The sequence below is a fragment of the Pteropus alecto genome, unplaced genomic scaffold (assembly GCF_000325575.1).
Source record: "Pteropus alecto unplaced genomic scaffold, ASM32557v1 scaffold131, whole genome shotgun sequence".
Lineage (NCBI taxonomy): Eukaryota > Metazoa > Chordata > Mammalia > Chiroptera > Pteropodidae > Pteropus > Pteropus alecto.
In genome coordinates, this window is record NW_006434709.1 from 1424529 (window position 1) to 1442354 (window position 17826).

The following is a 17826-nucleotide window of genomic DNA, read 5'->3' on the forward strand; positions in this document are numbered from 1 at the left end:
TCTGGATGGGACTGCTTCTAGCCACCATTCTAAGCACACATGTGAGTCATTGTCTGCTCACATACCTGTATAGCAGCTGATGCCCAGTGCCCCTGCCCCTTACTTGATACTCAATCAGGTAGTCCTGCTCCATGAGGATCAGCTGGCCCTTGAGCCTCTTCAGTTTCTTCATCTCACAAGCAAAGTCCTTCTTGTCTCGTTTCCACATGGCATCCTTCAAGAACCTGGTGCCAGGGTGCGGGCATGTCATCACCCAGTGACTGGGCTTCAGCCTGAGCTGGGAAAACTGGCTGCTGCTAAGGGCCTGGGTGAGAGTGAGAGGGGCTGCCAGAGATGAGATGAGCAAGATGACCCACCCCCATTGCTCCACGCCTCTTTGGCTAACTACTTCCAGTGAGTCAGGAGAGGAAAGTGTCTGAGAGTCTGATCACTACTCTTCTGCTGAGGCTCCAGGGACCTCGGGGTAAGGCAGGAGGGCAGTGCTAAAACCAAAGGAGAGAGGCCTGTGGAAAGCCTCTGGGAATAATATCCTAGGAAAGGGCTTCCTCCACAGACTTATCCCATAGCCATCTGGCTTCTCAGACCCTCTTAAAGGCTCCACCTTGGATGAGGGCCCCAGGGGAATGGCTGGGAGAGGGGAAGGGGTGGCAGGTGGTTCTCATAGCCTCACCGAGCACAGTTGAGGTGGTTCCAAATTCTGCAGTAGTCGATGGGCTTGCAGCCCATGGCATCTCGGGCATGGACATTAGCACCATTCTTTACCAAGACCTTCACACAGCTCAGCAGGCCCTCACGGGCTGCCAGATGCAGGGGTGTGGAGCCGTTGCATGTCTGACTGGAGGTCCAGCCGGTGGGAAGAGGGTGGGAAGAAAGGACAAAGGGCACCTGCCTATCAGATAGGTGGGCAAATCAGCTTCCAGGCCTGCTCTGCCACCAGCCCCCTGGGTGACACTGGCATGTCCCTCTCTGTCCTGCAGTTTCCTCAGCTGTAGAAGGAGGGCTTGGACTAAACAGTCAAAATCTGAGTACGGGTGAAGGAGAGCTGGATGGAGAGCTGGGTTGGCTGGAGCTCAGAGACCACTAACTTCATCCTCTTAAGTCAGCCAGCCTTCCTGCCCCTTCCCCATGCCTGGCCATGGCCCACAAGGCCTGCATGTCCTGGGCGCTGCCTCTTCCTCCACTTCATCCTCTGACCTTGCCCCATTCTTTCCCAACACATGGCCTTTGCACATGATGTTCCCTCTGCCAGGTTCAATGTTCATGGCTGGGTGTCTTCAGGTTGCACTTTAAATGTCACTGCCTTAAGAGGTGACTGCTCCTTCCAAAACAGATCCTCTCTCTGTCCCCTTTACTCTCCACCCCACCACCCTGTTTATTCCCTTCATACCTACTTACCACACTGTCATTCTGTTCATTTATTAGTAAATTAATAAATTTACTATCTGCTCCTGCACTGGGCTATTAGTTTCATGACGGCAGGAACCACTTCTGTGTGTTCACTGCTGTACTCCTCACCTCTGGCACAGTGCTTAGCACATAGTACATGCTAGATAAATATTTTGAATGAATGCTGCCTCCTGTATGCCATTTATGCCCTTTCCATGCATTTTCTCAATTATCACACTAGTCTCACGTGATAGTCACTGTCATCCTCTCAAATTTCAGTTGAAGACGCTGAGGCAATAAGTAGTTCCCAAACTTTGCTGCAAATTAGAAGCACCTGGGGATCTTTTATGACTTCCAAAGCCCAGGCCATACGCCAGACCAATTAAATTACAACTTCTGGATTGAACACAGGAATTGGTCTTTTTTGAAGCTCCCCGGGTGATTCTGAGGTACTGAAGAGCACTGAGGCTTAGGGTTGAGTGACTTGCCTGAGGTCTCGATGTTTGCTAGCAGGTGTCAAAGCTGGGACATGAACTAGGTCTGTCCTCTTCCAGAACCCAGTTTCTTAACCTGTACACCACATGGGTTCTCTGACTGCTTTACGTGGGACCCAATTCTTGTCTCCCCACAGCAACCCTGCCTGTCTGCTTGCCTGGAAGCAGGTTCCTATATGCCACACTCCAAGCCACTCTCTTGATGTAGGCTGGACTCACGTGTTGAGGGCCGCCCCGTGCTTAAGCAGATAGTGAATGCACGGGAGGACCATGGTCTTGTTGTCCCTGTGGATGACAAGGTGCAGGGGTGTCTGGCCATTGTTGGTGGGCTGGTCCACAGGAAACTTGTATTTCTCTACCAAGAGCTGTAGGCATTCAAGCTTGCCGCTCTGGGCTGCAAAGTGGATGGCAGTGAAACCCTGTGGGGGCCAGAGGAGGGCAGGAGGAGGCTGAGCAGGATTGAGGCCCCAGGGTCCACAACCTAACCTAGGTGGCAGTTTCTTGGGGTTCTCCTTCCCCTATTCCCTGTGCTCTTGGAGTCACTCACACCCCTTTCCCACTCCTGTATGTGCTCACTCTTCCTGGCTGCCCCCAAAGGGCCCTCCCACTGTGGGAAGGTGGATTAGGACAGTATATCCAGAAAAGGACACCTCTTTGCCAGGTGACCACCATGTAAGGAGCTCTTGGTGGTGGGTAGGGGAACCTCAGTCCTTGCCCCTGCACTCCAAGGCCTTACCTTGTTATCGGTAGGGATTTCCCCACGATCCCGGTTCAGACAGAACTGTAACCATTCCAGGTTGCCCAAGGCGGCCGCGAACAGTTCGTAAGAGCTTCCAATTGGCCCATGGTCCCACTCATCCACTGGGCTAGAGTCAGCGCGGGGGTGGGGGGAAGTAAGGGGGAGTGAGCAAAGAAGCGCGGGCTGGTCCCAGTCCCGCGCGGGCGAGGCTGTCACTTGCACTCGAGGCGTTAATGGAGGCCAGGCTAGGGCTGGCTGGCCGGCAAGGCAAGGAAGAAATGGCCATTGTCGAGGGCCCGATCTTCTTTGTGGAGTCTAGCCCGGGCCCCAGCCCGTACCCGCTGGCTCCTCAACAGTCCTCACCCTCCCGCTCCAGGCCCTGCCCCTCCAGGGAGGCGCTGAGTGGGTTCCCTGCCGCAGCGGGGCTATCTAGTCCTCAGCTCACCTGGGCTGTTTGGATTCAGAGTTACTCCAGTTGACCTTCGAGTAGGCTCTCTCCGCAGACTTCCTGGAGACACGTGGTGTTGGCAAGGACTGTGTGCTCCTCTTCTCCCCCCCGCGCACTGAGAGCCCACTCTGGGCTCGCAGGGTCCTGCCGGCCATCGGAGGCTGGACCTGATGCTGCTGGCGGGGCGGGGGCGGGGCCTGCTCCTCCCAGGCTGCATGGGGCGGGTCCAGGGGCAGAACCTGGGCGCCTCTGAGGGCCCTGGCTGCTGCCAACCCCGCCACCCCAACCGCCCCGGCCCGCTCATCCTGGAAATTCAGCATCAAATGCAAACACACCAGACTGAAAGATACTTAGCTTTTGTTTCTAATTATAAAATTAGCAAGCGCTGACTGTAAGAAAAAAAAAAGGGAAAAGAACAATGAGGAATTTAAAAACCGTAACGCTACCACCCACAGAAATCAGTCTATTACGATGTATATATACACACACCATATAGACATTTTATACCTCTTTTCATTTCGCGTTATGTTACGAGCTAACTTCTGCCGTCATTCCACATAGCAAACGCACATTGTGACGCAACCTAGCCCCAACATCAGAATGGATGCGCTGTCATTTCACAAGCGCTGCAGAAAGTAAAATGGCTCGTATCAGGTTGTTTTCTTAGCGGAGATTCCTGCTAAGAAAGTAGAGAATTACTAGGTGAAAGAAAATGAACACTTTTTTTTAGCTGTCGATATGTTTCCAACTGCCCTCTAGCAAGATTTTATATTCATTTACACATCCGCCTGCAGTAAAGCAGGTAGCACATCAGCGATGTGACTTTGGGCAAGTTGCCGGACTTCTGTGTCTCAGTGTCTGCATCAACAAAATGAGGAAAGCATATCTACTTGGCAAGGAGGGAAAGGATTCGAACAGTGAGAGAAGTGAGCTGAGTAATTTGCTATTATTAGAAGAGAAACTATTCCAACCATCATTAGCACTGGATATTATGACTTTAAAGAAATGTTGGCTAATTTGGTAGTGGAAATGGTTTTCTAAATTGACTCTGATTACTAGCAAGGGTTAAACAATTGATTATCAGTGTTTTTCTCTTCTGGGAGTTCTCTATTTATTCGCATTGTTTTTTGAGGGTCTTAATGTGTCTCACTGATTTGTAAAACTTATTAATGTAGTAACACTTTGTATATTTTTGTTGTCAATATTTTCCTCAGTTTGCCTTTTAACTTTTTACAATATACAGTAGCCAAGCAATCAGCATTGCTTGAATTAAGTGTTGAGTGTTACTGAATAATATGTATTCTCCTTCTCAATTGAAAATGGGCAAAGAACCTGGGTAGACATTTCTCCAAAGAAGAGATACAAATGGTCAATAAGCACGTGAAAAGAAACTCTGTATTAATCAGAAGGAAAATGCAAATCGATACCACAGTGAGATATCATTTCACACCCACTAGGATAGCTATAATCAAAAAGACAATAAGTATTGTCAAGGATGTGGAGAAATTGGAAGCCTCATACACTCCTGGTGGGAATGTAAAATGACATAGCCACTTTGGAAGTGGATTTGCAGTCTGGCAGTTCCTCAAAGGTTACACATATAGTCACTGTCTGACACCCAGACATTTCACTCCTAGGTATATACCCAAGAGAAATGGAAACATAAGCCCACACAAAAAATTTGACATGAATGTTCATAGCAGCATTATTCATAATAGCCAAAAAGTGGAAACAATCACATGTTCATGAACTGATAAATGGATAAACAAAAGGTGGTATATCCATGCTGTGGAATATTATTTGGCAATAAAAAGAAATGAAGTACTTATACATGCTACAGCATGGATGAACCTTGAAAATATTATGGTAAGTGAAAGACACCAGTAATGAAAGACCACGTCTTGTATTATCTCATTTATATGAAATGTTCAGAATAGGCGAAGGTATACAGGTTGAAAACAGATTAATGGTTGCTTAGGGTTGTGGAAAGGGCAGAAGAGGAGTCTGAGGGGTCATGGATAGCAGAGCAGAGTTTCTTTTTGAGGCAATGAAGTTGTTCTAAAATTGATTGTGGTGATGATTGCCTAACTCTGAATATACTAAAAGTTGTTGAATTGTACAATTATAAATACGTAAATTGTATGGTATGTGAATTACATTTCAGTAAAACTGTTATTAAATAAAAACAAAAGTTTTCCCCCAAAAGACTGTGAATTATCATGGGGATGAGGCTTTTATTCTCAGGGCCTCCTTTGGTGTCAGCTGGTGTCCAGGAATTCCGGCTGGTTTCACAACACATTGATCCAGAAATGGAACTCAGCCTTTTGCAGAAGTTCCATCCTTCCAACTCGCCCTAACTCTTAGGAAGCATGCATGACTTTACTGTGGACGAGGCAGAGGAGACAGGAAGGATGACATTCCAGAAGGGCAGGTGGGTTTCAGAGCAACATTTATATTCTGGTTTTTAGGATGTCCTTCACCCATTTTTTAACTGGGGGGCTTCTCCTCAGCCTTTTACCCTCTCCCATGTCCTAAGGCAACTCTCCAGCAACTCCCCTGCCTGTCTAGAGGACACCAAATTCCTCCCTAGAATCTCTCAGACAAACCTGGTTAGAGCCAGACACATCTTTTGTGGCCTAGACTGTCTTTCCCATGGCCCTTGAGCTCATGTTCCACCCAAGAGATTTATCAAGACATTTCTTAACAAAGATACATATCTCCCAAAGAGGAATTCTTTTGTCAGCTGTTAAGACATTAATGTGGCTTTTTTTATTTTTAAGTGCAGAAAATAGTTTAATGAACCTCATGTACCCATCACCTCCAGCTTTAACAATTTTCAGTGTTTTGACAATTTTGTTTTCACATAAGATAAACTCTTCATCTCAGTTCTTATTTGGGGGACTTTAAAAATAAAATACAAACACTTCTATCAGAACAAGACATAGAATACAGGCTTAACAATCTGTTCTTTCCCAGTACCAGGAAGCTAGGGAGAGGGATGGAGAGTGGGGGCCCTCCATAACCGGCAGGGGCTGAGGAAGCGATTGGTTCAGGTATGTGGGACCATGGAGGATGGGGAAGGGTGCGAAGACACGGTGCGGAGGGCAGGGGTCCCAAGACCATGCTCCGGGGCCAGGCTGCCGGCCGGGCTAGAGCACAGTGTCCGTCGCGGTGTCCTGCGGCGCCCCCTCGCGGGAGTAGAACTCATCGACTACGCTCTGCGGGATGCGCTTCAGCATCTCCTTCGGGAAGATGCGCAACAGCTTCCAGCCCAGGTCCAGCGACTCGAACACCGAGCGGTTCTCGTAAGGGCCTAGGGACAGAGCAGGAGTATCAGAGGGGAAAGGGAGAGGGAGAGAGAGAAAGGGAGAAAGGGAGAAAAGGAGAGGGGGGAATAGGCGTAGCGGGGTAAGGGGACTACTGCCTGAACGCCCCCAACGAGCCTCACCCTGGTTGATGAAATTCTTCTCGAACTTCTGCAGGAATTCCAAGTAGAGCAGGTCTTCTGAACTGAGTGCCTCCTCTCCCACCACTGCCTTCATGGCCTGTACATCCTTCCCGATGGCGTAGCAGGCATACTGGAGGAAGAGGCAGAGGGAGTGGTCACCGCAGGCTTATCTCCTTATCCCGATGGCCCCCAAACTGGCTGTGCTGGGGGGACTACTTTTGGAGGAGGGGTTTTGCTAAGAAAAAAGCTCGTGGTCCATACAGGGTTCAGACCTCCAACATTTGAAACCAACCTTCTTGCCAACCCCTGGGCCCACTCCTTCTTACCAGCTGGTTGGATACATCCCCATGGTCCTTTCTCGTCATGCCCTCCCCAATGGCAGACTTCATCAGCCGAGACAGGGAAGGCAGCACGTTGATGGGAGGGTAGATCTGGGGGTGTAGAAGAAGGGGTGACGGAAGGCAGGGTGTAAACTTTCCTTCCCACCCTGCTTCTCTCTGCTCTCCCCATAGTTCTCAGCGGACTGGTCTTCATTCATCCGACAAGAAGAAGGGCGTTATACCTGCCCTCCTTTATCTCCCACAAATTCTAGGGCTTGGGTGTGCAGCTGTGCTCCCAGACAGGAGCGTGGAGGGAGGACATGCCATGACATTAGTTACTGAAAGGCTCGCTATTTCAAAATTTTTGATTGTTTGGACAAAACCAGATTGAAGCTTAAGTTAATACCTACAAAGGAGCAACCTAACAAGAAGGGCGTTATACCTGCCCTCCTTTATCTCCCACAAATTCTAGGGCTTGCGTGTGCAGCTGTGCTCCCAGACAGGAGCGTGGAGGGAGGACATGCCATGACATTAGTTATTGAAAGGCTCACTATTTCAAAATTTTTGATTGTTTGGACAAAAGCAGATTGAAGCTTAAGTTAATACCTACAAAGGAGCAACCTGTCGAGCAAAGAAGAAAAAAATCGTAGAGTTGCCTTTAATCTCAGGTGGGACAGACAGGCATATTTTCTAACCCATTGGCATATTATTCACCATCTACTTGTGTCTGTTACTCATTGTTTTCTGTTCACCAAAGCAAGTTACTGGAAAGGGAAGAGAGATGGTATTTCTTTAGTATCTACTATCTGCTAGATGCTTTCTGTATGCCCACTTATTTTATCCTCAAAAATGCAACAGTAAGATAAGTATTATTATTCTCATCTTATAGAAGAGGAAACCTGGGATCAGAGAAATGAAATTATTTTCTCAAGATCCCATAGCCAGGTAGGCTGGATTCTACCCAGACCTGTCTTTTTTCTGTGAACCGCATAGTCTTCCTGGGGGGTTATCTCTCATTTGGGGTTAGCCTTGCCTGGCCCCTCCTAATTCACAGAGAGATGACACACAGGAGGTGGTGGAGAGAGTAGAAAGTGGGCGGGGAAGTGCAGTACCTGTCTGTTATGAAGCTGTCTGTCCACATAGATCTGTCCCTCTGTGATGAAGCCTGTCAAGTCTGGGATCGGGTGGGTGATATCTACAAGGAAATGCACTGGCCTTAGGGTAGATGGGGCCCAGGTCTCCACCCACTCCAGGCCATCTGAGTTCTTTTCCCCCCATGGGAGTGACAGGAGTGGATGGAGGCAAGGAAAGGGGAGTGTCTACAATGATGGGGGAACAGAGCTGCTGTACATCTGTGCAAAGAAGCATGGTTCCTTTAAGTGCCCAGGTGGGAAGGGCAGGGGGGCTGTGGAGGGTAGTGGGCAGTGAAGAGGCTCACCATCGTTGGGCATGGTGAGGATGGGGATCTGAGTGATGGATCCACCCCGGCCAGACACACGGCCCGCCCGCTCGTAGATGGTGGCCAGGTCTGTGTACATGTACCCGGGGAAGCCTCGGCGCCCGGGCACCTCCTCTCTGGCAGCTGAGACCTGCAGTGTCCATGGGCATTGGGGTAAGAAGAGGAGTGAGAGGCTGAGACAAGGAAGGGTGAGTGGGAGGTTCAGTGACTATGAGAAATGGAGCGGGTGTAGGTCTTGGTGGCGAGCTCTGTAGTAAAGGGACTGGGATGAACCTGACACCCCTCACCAGCCACCTCACCTCCCTCAAGGCCTCTGCGTAGGAACTCATGTCAGTCAGTATGACCAGCACATGCTTCTCACACTGGTACGCAAGGAATTCGGCTGTGGTCAGTGCCAGGCGCGGGGTGATGATTCGCTCAATCCTGGAGGTATGGCCAATCATTAGAGGGCCTGGAGGCCCAGGCCTGGGCTCCATTTAGCCCCAATGCTGAGTGGAAAGTGAACTGGGAAACTGGAATTGTGCATAACAGTAGAGGCGTGAATACCATGAGCCCTCGCTCCCAGCCCCCAGGTCAGGGCCATGGTTCCTGGGAGTGGGCACTTAGCCAGGTTCAACACTCCCCTGTGGTTCAAGGGAGAAAAGAGGCAGAGGCTGGGGCAGGTAGAGAGTTAAGTGAGAGTGAGACAGGCAGGGCCAGGAGCCCTGATGAGGATGATAGTGGCCCCATCTCCACGGCCTGAAGGTCAGGGACTCTGGCATGTCAGAGGGAGGCAGTTCAAGGCTTCTGCTCTAGCTCCCTCTTCCTCTGGGACAGCCGCCCTTGGGTCAGCTGGAGCATTCTCACTCTGTGTCCTCAGGATTCTTCACTAGTCCTCCCACTGCGCCTGAGCACACTTGAGCGTGCACAGTCCCCGTGCTTGCCTGCTCTGGCCACCCCTTTCCACTTCGAGCACTCCCGGGTCCCTGGGCTCTGTGACTGTGGGTCTCTTCTTTGATGATATTGCAGCCTCCAGAATTCTGTTACTTAGTTTTTGGAGTATTCTCAGCACCCAGGAAAGTTTGTTAGAATTGTTTTTTCCGTCCACTTGACCCCCAGATTTAAACTCACATTTTCTAAACTTTCAAAATAGCAGATTTTCTAAACAAATATTAAGAGAAATATCTCTTTAATGGTGGCTTTGTGAAGTGACTCAAGGATGAGGAGCCCTGATTTGGAACAGTGGTTGGATGCAGATTGTGGGGAGAGCAGAGTGACTGCAGGTGGCAGGTGGGGTCATGGTCCTGTTCCCTTTGTCTCTTTGTGGGCCATCCCTACTCCTTACCATTCTCAGTCTCCCCATCTACACAACAAGGGGTTGTTCTTCCAACCCTTGCCCATGGCAGTAGTTCTGGGAAACCCCTGAGCCCTGATACTCTGGGTCTTGGAAGGAGACAAAGGCCTACTGCCTGAGGACAGTGAAGGTACCAGGGGAGTACTCACGTGGGGTCATTAGCCAAGTTCAAGAAGAGGCAGACATTCCCCATGGTACCATTCTGCTCAAAGTCGGACTTGAAGAATCTAGCTGTCTCCATGTTCACCTGGTCACACAATAGGGAGGGCTGGAGGTGGGATGCTGTGGCCTGAGGACAGGGGCCCTGGCCTCTCCCATCTCTTCTCAGTAAAGCCTACTGATTGACTGACTGTCTAATAGTCACTGTAGGTAAATGTGCCACGGTCACTGAGATGACTGGAGCTTGAGAGGGCAGGGCTGGTTTGCTGCCCAATCCTGGGTAGAGTCTCATCAGATTCCCAAAGAGAGGTTCAGACCTCTCCCGGTTGAGCTCTGCTCCGTGCCATCTGCCTTTCCCTTGGCCAGCTGCTTCCTCTTAACTCCCTGTCCCCCACCTTGGGCCCTATGAGGGTCCCCTGGTATCCTCCCCCAAAGTTGTGTGGTCTCCTCAAATTTCCTAGTTTACCCTCTCCCAGGCCACCCTGGGCTCATCTTATAGCTGCCGTAACCTTCGGGGTGCCTTCAGGGACACACTACCCTAGTCACCGAGCCCACCGTACCCCTTTGGTCACCCTCTTTGCCTCTCCCACCGGACAGGCCCAGATTCTGACAGCTTCTCAAGGAGAAGGATCGTGCCCTGCCCCCATCAGATCAGGCCATGCTGGGGGCCAAGGGACACAAGGCTGCCTACCTACAGCTTCCAGAACTTGCCAATCTGCTCAGCCCCTCTTACCCCCATGGCTGCAAAGACAATGGCAAAGTTGTCGTCATGATAATCCAGCACGGCTTTGGACCACAGCTTCCAGAACTTGCCAATCTGCCCAGCCCTCTTACCCCCATGGCTGCAAAGACAATGGCGAAGTTGTCGTCATGATAATCCAGCACGGCTTTGGACTTCTTCACCAGCCCGGCCTGCCGACAGATCTGGGCAGCAATCTAGCGTGGAGCAGGTGAGGAGAAAGGACGTCAGAGGCCTCCCTACTGAGCACCATTGAAGAGGACGGACGGATTTCCATTCTGTCCTCCTGCCAGGGCCTCCAGTAGAAGGGATACACAAAGGCCAAGGGCTACCCCCAGTCCTACAGCTTTTCTCAGGGGCGGGGCTATCCCGTCCGGAGACAAAGGGCCGGGGTGCCCAACTTGAGGAGCGGGCAGAATAATAGTTCCAAAGAGCAGCAGACTCAGCACGAATTTGGGGCAGCTTGACCCTTCGAAACCTCTTCGCCTCCTCCCATTCCACTGGGGTTTATCTGAGCAGGGAATTGTTCCAGTATTTGGAGCAGTACTTGGAGCTACCAGTAACACAGATCAGGGTGTGTGTGTGTGTGTGTGGTGTGGAGGGTGGGGGCACTCATACCCTCTGATCACTCAGGCCATTTCAAGGGTGAGCTCGGGCCCATCCAAGAGTGGTTGGGTTGGGGTGGTCAGGGGAGGAGCATTTAGAAATTTTGTCACACCAGCTGCTTTGAAAGGCAGGGGTGGGGCAAAGAACCTGCACAGGGAGGCCTCAGATGGCTGTGGGGCTGGCATGAGAGGAGTTCACTCAATGCAGGGAGCAAAGACCATGACGAGGTTCAACAGGTAGCGCTGTCAGCCCAGCTGAGCAGGACTGTCGATACTGGGGCTACCCATGAGCTCTCTCATGAGCCAGCAAGTCCCCCACTCACTCGTGCAGAGGTTTGAAGACCTGCTTGGGGACCATGAGGAGGTCTTGAGCTGCCAGAGGACAACTGCCAGTCTGGACTGGTGGTGACCCCAGCTAGGCTGGCCCCTACCTGCTTGGGCACAGGAGGCCCTCCACGCTGGCCCACCAGCCCTGGCCTCTGCCCTGTCCTTTGCCTTTGGTTGTGCATGAAGACTCCTGTAGCCTCACCTCGTTGTGGGGGAGCCCGGCTGCTGAGAAGATGGGGATCTTCTGACCACGGGCGATGCTGTTCATGACGTCGATGGGAGAGATGCCCGTCTGGATCATCTCCTCGGGGTAGATGCGGTCGTAGGGGTTGATGGGCTGGCCTGGGAGAGGGCGGTCACGGACCCATGCTCAAGGGCTCAGGTCCTCCCCTGCCCTCCCCTAACCCTGCCCCTGACTCCAGGGCGGCACTGTTAACAGAATTCTCTGCAGTGATGGAAATGGGCTCTAACTGCACCATCCAATACAGTGTCCTAGAAGTGGGCCCCGGATGACTGCCCTGGACTGTGTCTGCTGTACAACTTCCAGGGGCAAGGTGGTAGAGGTGATGTCTGGGGGTGCGAAAGGTGATTGAGGGGCTGGATCCTTAAAGCCATCCAGAGCCTCCAGTCACTCACCATTGATATCCAGGAAGTCCTCTGCCATAACCACTGGCCCCTTGTCAATGGGTTTGCCGGAACCATTGAAAATCCGACCTGGGGGTGGGCAGTGGGTGTTGGAGAATGCTCAGGGCCAGCCCTGGGTCTCTCACTGCTGCTCACCCTCCACACCATGACAAGATTCCCCGTATCCTCCCACATTGCAAATGCCCCATGTCTCCTTCCCCTCACCCTTCAGTTATTTCCAGAGAACTAGCTACAGTGACTATCTCTTTTGGGGGGCATCTTCCTTCCTCTCTTGGAAATCTTTACAGCAAAGCCTTGGCCCAGAACAACTACTCGAATGGCATGGTTTGGGGGCTAGAGAGGAGAGAGCCAGGTATGGCAGATCTTGGGAGGAAATTAGGGGAGGTGCAGTCCATTTCAGCCTGACCCCAGATGGATGGTTACCTACTGTGCCTCCTCATTTATTGAACACCTGCTGTATGTCATGCCCTGAACTGGTGTTGGGGGGTCAAAGAGAGAAAAAGACACAACCCCTGAACTCAAAGAGCTCAAAGGGGAGGCAGACATGAAAACAGGTGATGACAATGCAGTGTGCGAAGCACTTGGTCAGAGGAGCTGGCTGGTCCCCACCCTTGTCACACCCCCACTGCTCACCCAGCATGTCCTCTGACACTGGTATCCGTAGGATGTCGCCTGTAAATTCACATGTGGTCTTACGGGCATCAATCCCAGAGGTCCCTTCAAACACCTATAGGACGAGAGGTTAGTGACAATAATTGGCTCCTCCATCCTCCCATCTGTACCCAGCTCTGGACGAGGTGTTCTCAGGGAAATAGGATATTTCTTACCTTTGGAGCTTATAAGATAATGCAGGAACATTGTGGGTTTATTCATTTATTCAACTAGTCAACATCTCATTGACACTACTAACCTGAACAATTGCCTTGGTCCCAGTCACCTCGAGCACTTGTCCACTCCTCTGAGTCCCATCAGGGAGGGTGAAGTTGACGATCTCAGCGTACTGGGCAAACTGGCAGGAAGGGAGAGCATCCCAAGTGACAGTGAGACCAGGGTGAAGTTGCTGCCCTTCCCCATCCTTCCTCAATCCAGTCTCAAGCTTCCATCTCCTCCCTTGTGCTCAGACACTCTTGGAAATGAAATCGAGGGGCTCAGAAGTGAGAAGCTTGAATCCTTTCTGGGAGGCAGTATATCTGAATGCGTAGGAGCACCAACTTTAGAGTTGGAGACCAGGGTTAGAACTGGGGCTCTGATGCTTACAGGCTGTGTGACCTTTGGAAACTACCTAATGTCTCTGAGCCTACTTCACAGAGCTGCTGTGAGGAGAAAATGAGAAAATATATGTAAAGTCATTAGCTGGTGCCCAGCACCTTGTAAACAGCTTAATAAAATGTAGTAGCTATTATGGCTGCTTAGTTCTCTTGGACGGCACGGTTGTTTCTGGCCCTGAAGACTAATGGCGAACACACTGTGCACACTCCAGGAACCAGGTTCTCAATCTTTATCCACGTTTAGAGGAGGCTATGAGCTGGGCCAGGGAAGCTGAGTTGAGAGAGCAGCACCTTCACACTGACATTGGTCCTCAGCTCTCATCGGCGCCAAGAGAGCTAAGCCCTGTATCTTCTTCCCAAGGGGAAATACTGGAGAAAATGAATAGCATCATCTGGGTTCCCTCACTTTGCTTCCCAGGTTATTGATGTACTTCAGAGAATAAGTCGTTTTTTTGTTTGTCTGTTTGTTTTTAATACAAAAACTTCATGAATTTGCATGTCTGGCCACGCTAATCTCTGTATCATTCAAATTAGCCTACGTGCTGCCGAAACAAGCACCAGAAAGTCACAATCTTAATCCAATAATAAAAATAAACGGTAAAAAGATGACATCCCTCTCCAGGATGTTCCCGATACTCTGGAAAATCAAAGTGCTCCTCTAAATTACTGCTTGGACATTAGAGGAAGTCAAAACTAAAAAGAGCGAGAGGGCATCACTTCATGCCATGACCTATGAACGCAGCAAGCTGTACCGTGTTTTCTGACTATGTTCAAAGTAAGAAAGTAAGATAGAAATCAATAACAAAAAGGCAGTTAGAAAAACTTCATACGTCTGAAAATTTAAAAGCATTCTAAATATAGAACTTATAATCAGAATTATAAAACATTTAGTACCAAACAATAATGAAAAACTATATAGCAACATATATCCGATACACGTAAAGCTTTATATCAGAAAAGAAAAAAGGTTAAGGAAGCGTAAAAGTATGGAACTTGAGAAGTTAGATAAAAAAATGGCATTAAAACTCCAAGAAAATCTATTCTTGTAATTTCCTTATTAGTGTATTAAGGATTAAAAAAAAAACCAAACCTGTGATCATCTAAAACAAAGATATAATGAAGGGGCAGAAATCATTAACAAAGAAAACAGACATTATAGAGAAGATCAACAAAGCCAAATTGGTTCTCTGAAAAGCCTAATAAAACAGAAAATTTTCTGGCAACACTGAAAAAGGCACGAATAAATAATTGCTGGAATAAAATAGTCAAAACCATCTATACTAATAATATTAAAAAGATATAGAAAATTACAAATGACTATGCAATATATTTCACAACTTAGATGAAATGAATAAAGTCCTAGCAGAATATAACTGAAACTAAAACCAATTAAAAATAAAATAGAAAGCCAGAGTATTCTTATAATCCTTAAGATATTGGAGAAATAGTTAAAAATCTTTCCACGAAGAAAACACTAGTCCCAGGTAGTTTTATCAGGGAGTTCTGACAATCAAGGAACAAACAGTTTGAAACTTACTCAAGCTATTCAAGAAACTGGAAGAAAAAGGATGGTCTTTAATTCATTTTATGAGGTAAGCATAACCTTGATTCCAAACTAAGATAATTTAATTATGAGAAAATTATAGGCAATCTTACTCATGAACATAGATGCAAAAAACCCTAAACAACATTTTGGCAAACCGAATTCAGCAATGTGTAAAAAGACCAAGTTACAAACAAACCAAATAATAAAAGAAAAAAATGAAGATGCACACACACAAACACACACAAATAAAAATAAAGACAAATAATAATAAATAATAAGTTGGAACTATTCCAGGAATTCAAGATTAGTCTATTATTAGAAAATCTATTCACGTAATTTCCTTATTAGTGTATTAAAGGATTTAAAAAAAACAAACCTGCGATCATCTAAAACAATTTTAGAAAAAGTAAAAAAAAAAGCTGTCCATGATTAAAAACAAAAGACAACAACAGGAGTGTGGGGAGGTTAAAAGGGGTAAAGGGAGTCAAATACACCATGACGGAAGGAGACTAGATTTAGGTGATGAGCACACAGTGCAATATACAGATGATGTATTATAGAATTGTACACTCGAAACTTATGTAATGTTATTAACCAGTCATCCCAATACATTTAGTTAAGAAAAAGATAAGAACAAAACTATTCTTTGAAGATGGAGAATAAAAGGGAAATTCCTTAACCTTCCCAAATCCTCAAAAAACCTACAGAAAATATCGTACCCAATGGGATTATGTATAAAACATTCTACTTAAAATTAGGAGCAAGTCAACAATGTCTGCTATCATCAATCTATTCAGTGTGTACCAGAGGAAAAAGACAAAGTAATAAGATGAATAGAAAATAAAGATTAGAAGGAAACAAAACTATGAAATGGAAAATCCCCCAAATCCTCAATCCAATAGTGTACCCTCCCTCAAAAACTATAGATCAATATTTCTTATAAATACAAATGCAGAAATTATAAACTGTAAGCCAGTCAAATCAAGAAGTGTATTAAATAAATAACAAGTATAACCAAGAAGAGTTTATTCCAAGAATGCAAGCCTAGGTCAATCAACTTTAGGGAATTAGTCAACATTCGATAAGATAATTCACAATAATGGGGAGTTTGTCAACATAAATGAAATGAAAAACCCCAAAGGCTTATGTAAGTAGAAACTATAAAGGTGTTTGATAAAATTCATAGCTGTTTCTAATACAATTTTATGTAAAACAGAAGCAAAAGGCAACTCTTTGAATGCTAGACTGTTCACAGAAACCAACATCAACATCCTGGTTAATGGTGAAATGCTAAACCCATTTTCATTTCCAATAAAATCAGTAACACACAGAGATGCCTGTATCACCACTGTCACTTAATTCTGCTTTGGAAATTTTCATTTATACAATAAGACAAAAAAAAAAAAAGAGGAATTTAAAAGCATACCAGTAAACATAAATGGAGAATGTTTTATTTTTATTTTTTTTAAAAAAAGGTGGTAAAGGGAAGAGACTGTTGTCTTCAAAAATGTCAAAGAAAGGCTATGGAAATGCTTCATAATATAGGAAGCTAAACATACATGATGGTTAAATACAATACCTGACCCTTGGCTAGATCCTATGCCGAAAGGCAAGAAAAAGCTATAAAGACTATATTGGGTCAGCTGATAAATTAAAATACAGATATCAGATTAGATAAAAGTGTCAGTGTAAATTTCTGAAGTTGATAATTCCATGGTTATATAAAAGAATCTCCTTATTCTTTGTAAATACACACTGGAGTATTTAGGGATAACTTACCCTCAAAAGAGCTAGAAAAAAATTATGCACACACACATATACACATGTATTTAAGGGCAAATGATAGAACAATTTTATATGGTATAAAATTGGGTATATGGATGTTCCTTGTATTATATGTATTTTTGCAACTTTTTATAAATTTGAAATTGTTTTGAAATAAAAAGTAAAATTAAAGTATGCCAATAGAAAAAGAAACATATTTCCCTTGACTTGCAGATGATATTGTATATCGAGAAAAACCCAAGGGCTCTAGTTTAAACAAACATAAAACAGGATTAATAAGAGAATATGGCTGTATAAAAGACAAATATACAAAAATCAAACTCTTTTTTTTCTATTCCAGCAATAAACAGAAGAGGAAATGGAGAAAAACATTCCATCCACAATAGGACCAAAATCTATAAAATATTTAGAAATAAATTTAACAAGAAAGGTACAAGAAAATAATAAAATCTTATTGTAGGACATAAAGCAAGCCCTGAACAAATAGAGTACAATTTTGTTTACCAAGACAGAATGACTTACTGTCATAAAAATATAAGTCCTTTCAAAAGTGTATGAATTAAATGCATTCCCAATGGATTATTGGTTCTTCTGTATCTTAATAAAAATCTTAAAATTCATACAAATGTCTGAGAATATCCAAAAATAGTTATAGATAAGACCAGGGGTGGAAGACTTGCCTTATCAGATATTAAAACATGCTTTGAAGCTACTGAAGGCAAAAGGTAAGTGTTGGTGTGGGGCATACAGGTGGATAAGTGAGACAGACTAGAGAGTCCAAAGATAGAAGTCAGATTTTAGGGGCCTGTTATAGCACAAATGTGGCATATTATTAATTCACAGGGGAAAAAAGAATTTATTGAACAAATGGTGCTAACGTAAGTGGGTATCTACTTGGAGGATGCCCACATCAGAAACAAAAATACATTCCAAGCATATAAAAAAAAAAAAAGATAAAGTGAAAAAACACTAACAAAAATCCTAGAAGGGCTTTTTTCTTTCCTTTCTTTCAGAAAAATCCATTTAAAAACCAGAGAAGAGAGATGTCTTTAAGCAGAACAAAAAATTCAGAAGCCATGAATGAAGAAATAGAAATATTTGATTATATAAACACTCAAAATTTCT

The 17826-nt window shown here is 46.3% G+C and overlaps 2 protein-coding genes across 2 annotated transcripts in view; both read right to left on the reverse strand.

Moving 5' to 3' along the window:
- ANKRD53 (ankyrin repeat domain 53) overlaps positions 1-3584 on the reverse strand; it is an 8688-nt gene extending 5104 nt beyond the window's left edge. The window contains exons 1-6 of the mRNA XM_006909671.2: positions 3575-3584; positions 3065-3278; positions 2617-2746; positions 2100-2299; positions 671-835; positions 104-224 (exon numbers count right to left, since the gene is read on the reverse strand). Coding sequence (XP_006909733.2) covers positions 104-224; positions 671-835; positions 2100-2299; positions 2617-2746; positions 3065-3278; positions 3575-3584 — 840 coding nt within the window. The remainder of the gene's footprint in view (positions 1-103; positions 225-670; positions 836-2099; positions 2300-2616; positions 2747-3064; positions 3279-3574) is intronic.
- A 2632-nt stretch (positions 3585-6216) lies between these two features.
- The window catches only part of ATP6V1B1 (ATPase H+ transporting V1 subunit B1), a 24547-nt gene continuing 12937 nt past the window's right edge, over positions 6217-17826 (reverse strand). The window contains exons 3-14 of the mRNA XM_006909672.1: positions 13013-13111; positions 12736-12829; positions 12094-12171; positions 11660-11799; positions 10621-10722; positions 9777-9874; positions 8594-8717; positions 8274-8424; positions 7948-8030; positions 6842-6946; positions 6516-6645; positions 6217-6380 (exon numbers count right to left, since the gene is read on the reverse strand). Coding sequence (XP_006909734.1) covers positions 6217-6380; positions 6516-6645; positions 6842-6946; positions 7948-8030; positions 8274-8424; positions 8594-8717; positions 9777-9874; positions 10621-10722; positions 11660-11799; positions 12094-12171; positions 12736-12829; positions 13013-13111 — 1368 coding nt within the window. The remainder of the gene's footprint in view (positions 6381-6515; positions 6646-6841; positions 6947-7947; positions 8031-8273; positions 8425-8593; positions 8718-9776; positions 9875-10620; positions 10723-11659; positions 11800-12093; positions 12172-12735; positions 12830-13012; positions 13112-17826) is intronic.